This window comes from Pteropus vampyrus, unplaced genomic scaffold (assembly GCF_000151845.1).
Source record: "Pteropus vampyrus isolate Shadow unplaced genomic scaffold, Pvam_2.0 Scaffold225, whole genome shotgun sequence".
Taxonomy (NCBI): Eukaryota; Metazoa; Chordata; class Mammalia; order Chiroptera; family Pteropodidae; genus Pteropus; species Pteropus vampyrus.
The window spans coordinates 771463-775046 of record NW_011889006.1 but is presented as its reverse complement, the minus strand read 5'-3'; the positions used below and the strand labels follow the sequence as shown (position 1 = coordinate 775046).

Below are 3584 nucleotides of genomic sequence, written 5' to 3'. Positions count from 1 at the left end.
GGAGTCCGCACTTACAGATGTTAGCCATTGTTACCACCTGGGGCAGGGAGGTCAGTCCCAGGGCAGATTTGAAGCCAGGGGTGAAGGCTGGAGTAGGCAATAGATTTAGAATCAGTAATCAGAGCTGAAATGTCTTGCCCATGTCCTTAGAGCTTAGAGGCCACCCTCTATCCTGCTGTGGTTCCAGGACTTGTCCTAACTTCTTCTGTCCTTTTCTCTCTGCTGTCCCTCGGGCTGCCAGGCCAGCAGCAATGCCCACAGGTAATCTCCCCGCTGCCTCCATCCGCTCTCTCTGCCCCGCGCCTTCTCTGTGCCTTTTGCGCTTGCAGCACTAGGGCCACACAGCAGCAGCAGCCTGCTTCTGTGCCCTCTGAGCTTTGTCCTTTCACAGAGACACAGGCTCTTCCCAAGTCCAGGCGAGGCTGGGATAGCCTCTGCCACCTTGATTCAGAGCTAAGCCATTTTGCTTTCCATCTGGGAGAGGATTGGAGGGAATATGGGGTGGGAGAAGGAAAGAAGGCTGAAGGGCCTCCTGGGGGGCTTCCACTGACAGCATCTATGCTCTGCCCTCAGCCTATTTGAGAGTGGCATCAACTGGGGTCGAGTGGTGGCTCTCCTGGGCTTCGGCTACCGCCTGGCCCTACATGTTTACCAGCGCGGCCTGACTGGCTTCCTGGGCCAAGTGACCCGCTTTGTGGCCGACTTCATGCTGCATCACTGCATTGCCCGGTGGATTGCGCAGAGGGGCGGCTGGGTGAGTGCCCAGCACTAGCAGCTTCCTCCATGCTGCTGGGGCTGCCCCCTTCCCAGCCCCACCTCAGTCCCATGATGCCTATATATGCTGCCAGTCCCTCTATGACCACTGTCTTTCTCCTGGCAGGTGGCAGCCCTGAACTTGGGCAACGGCCCCATCCTTAATGTGCTGACAGTTCTGGCTGTGGTTCTGTTGGGCCAGTTTGTGGTACGAAGATTCTTCAAGTCATGACCCCTGGAGGAGCCCTTTGGGGTCCCAGCTGAGACCCCTGCCTGGACTGTAGCCAAGCCTTCTCCCCTTGCCCCCTTCCGTGCTGGGATCCCCTCCCCGCAAGAATACAGAAGCTTTAGCAAGTGGGCACTCCAGCTTTGAAGGACCCTTACCCAAGGGTCAGTCAGGTTGCAGAGGTGCCCCAACATTGCATGGTGCTAATGGGCCCATCTCTGGGCTCAGCTGTCTGCTGGGTGTTGGGGAGGTCGATAAACTTGGGAGCAAGGGGCTGGGAGCATCTTCTCTCCATTACTTTTTTTTTAATGGTTTTAGCTTTTTATAATACCCTTGAGAGGACCCCGCCATTCCCACCACTATGCCCAAAGCCAGGACATCTGGGATGTGGGGGTTAGTAGGCCTACCCTGCATTCCCCAGGATTCAGTTGTTCTAGAAGGTCAGAACTTGAGAGCTGGGCCTGGAGCCCAGTCCTGGCCCTCTCTAAGCACCATATCCCAGGAACAGGACTGACTGGCGGTGGGGGACAAAGACTTGCTCAGCACCCCCTGCTCCCATTCCCCCACCCCATATTGCCTTGGCAGTTAGATTCTCAGGGATTCTGGGTCTGGAGTGTGGGGTGAGGGTACAGACCAGAGCTGTATGAATTTATCCATCAGGTTTTCCAAACCCACCTCCTGAGGTCCTTGATTCTCTCCCTTCCCCTCACCTGTTACCACTTTCTCCCAACCCATTCCTTTCTAGTGAAGCCTGCCTGACCCCATCACTCCACATAAGGAAAGAAGCCTTGGGCGAGTGGAGTGCTGAGGCCCCCTCCTTGCACACACTATAGGGTTTAGGACTGTGGTTTGTTATTGTCAGGGAAAGAGGGTAGGGGGTTTGTCTTGAGGTTTCTGAGTGAGAGAAGGGCTAATTACCACCACTAGGAACCCCAGGGTCGGGATCCTCCCTCATGGCCTGGGCACAGTGTAATCTGGGGGTATGGATGGGAGAACTGAATACTTGAACTCTACCCCGCCCCCCACCCGACCCCCATCCTCTACACTCATCTGCCTAAACTCCTCCTGTGGGTGGGGGTGGGAGAGCCTTGTCTATCTTGCCCAGCCTAGGAATTTGGGTAGAGAAGTTAAGCCAAATGCAGGGAGGGGATGCAGATGGAGCCCAGTAGCCACGTCTACCCTTTAAGTGTGTCTGAAAATAAACTGCCATCCCCTCATTCCCACTAGTAATTTTTATATCTTCTGCTACCCCTCTTTCCATCAGGATGGATTCAGGGAACCTGGGCATGCCTGGCATTCATTCACCTGGTTTGCTACTGAATAAGGTCTCTTGGGTTTCCAGAATCCTGTAAAGGGCTAGGTGTGGTTCTACAGCCCCCTAGAATGCCTTGGCTCCTCCCCACCTCTCTAGCCCTTTTTCTAGGCACTTCCATCGTCTGAGTACCAGGCGAGTTTTCCACCCCCTTAGGAAGTCTTGGATTCTGGCTACAGAGCTGGTGGAGCAGCTATAAATGTCTGGGGACCCCCACAGGCTACCTCAAGCCTGGTCTGAATTCTCCCTTCCTTGGGCCACCACTCACTCTAGCCTAAAAGCCCTTCCCCATGTTCCCCACAACTAACTAGCACATACACAGTACTTTATAGTTTTGGCGCTGCATGGAAGTCCCTCTGGGGACGCAGCCGGGGATGATAAATTAACAAGCATGGAGCCAATCTACAAAGGCTTTCTAGTCCTGGGCACTCTGGTCTGTTTCTGACACCCTTCCAAAATGGTCACACGCAGTCCTAAAGGACTCAGGGGCTTTAACTCCCCTGAGGGAGTCTTGCCAATCCCCTTGCTCCTCCAACTTGGCCTTCAGAGTCCACAGAAAGACACAATCATGGAGCCAGGAACTGCAGCAGTGGTGGCTCGAGGTTTTACACGGAGATCGGAGGGGTGGGCGCTGGGGCCGTTGGCTCAGGAGCACAGGACCGCCAAGGCGTTAGGTGGGGAGGAGCTATCTGGTATCCTCGCCGCACCGCGGCGCGAACCCTCTGCAGATCAGCTAAGGGCGGGCGGGCTACCGAGTCCAAGATGGCCGTCGCCGCCGCCGCGAGAGCACGTGGGCGGGGCCTCCGGGCGCACCGCCCCCTCCCCCCCAGCCTGAGGCCTTTCTGCAAATGCAGATTCTCCTGTGGCTGGAATAAAAGCGGTGGGCAGTGGTAGGACTTGTGGCTTCTACCACTGTAAGAAAGGAGTTGGAACGCTGTCCTGAAAGGCATGGGGAGCGCCGAAAGGGCTTGGCCTGTGTCTAGCCCCGGCCCCTCCACCTTCTGTTCTGCAGCCAGGGTGAATGTTCCAAAACCGAAATCTAAGCGTTTAGGGAGATGCTGAAACCAGGGCGGGAAAAGTTAGGAGGGACAGAACAAGGCAGGGACTGGGGGGGTACAGGGGAGCAAATGGGTTCTCAGGTGTTGAGGAAATTAAATTCTCAAAATGCCCTCGAACTTTGTGGTTCTTCTGAAATTGTAGTTTTATTTCCACTAAAGAGGTCTAGATTTCTGCCTGGTGCCACTGAGCTGAGACAGGCCAGCCACAGAAAAGGAGCATGTTCAGGTGTCATCC

At 55.4% G+C, this 3584-nt stretch overlaps 1 protein-coding gene and 1 long non-coding RNA gene across 2 annotated transcripts in view; both read left to right on the top strand.

Annotated features, from left to right (window-relative positions):
- Positions 1-550: 550 nt before the first annotated feature.
- On the top strand, positions 551-1809 carry LOC111747488 (bcl-2 homologous antagonist/killer-like; the record flags this gene model as incomplete). Its single annotated transcript, XM_023538498.1, has 2 exons — positions 551-754; positions 881-1809. Coding segments are annotated over 2 exons (309 nt in total), but the record flags the coding sequence as incomplete, so codon positions are not given.
- Positions 1810-3052: 1243 nt separating this feature from the next.
- Positions 3053-3584, top strand: part of LOC111747487 — a 2605-nt gene continuing 2073 nt past the window's right edge. Inside the window, exon 1 of the long non-coding RNA XR_002783546.1 lies at positions 3053-3575. This is a non-coding gene — a long non-coding RNA (uncharacterized LOC111747487). The remainder of the gene's footprint in view (positions 3576-3584) is intronic.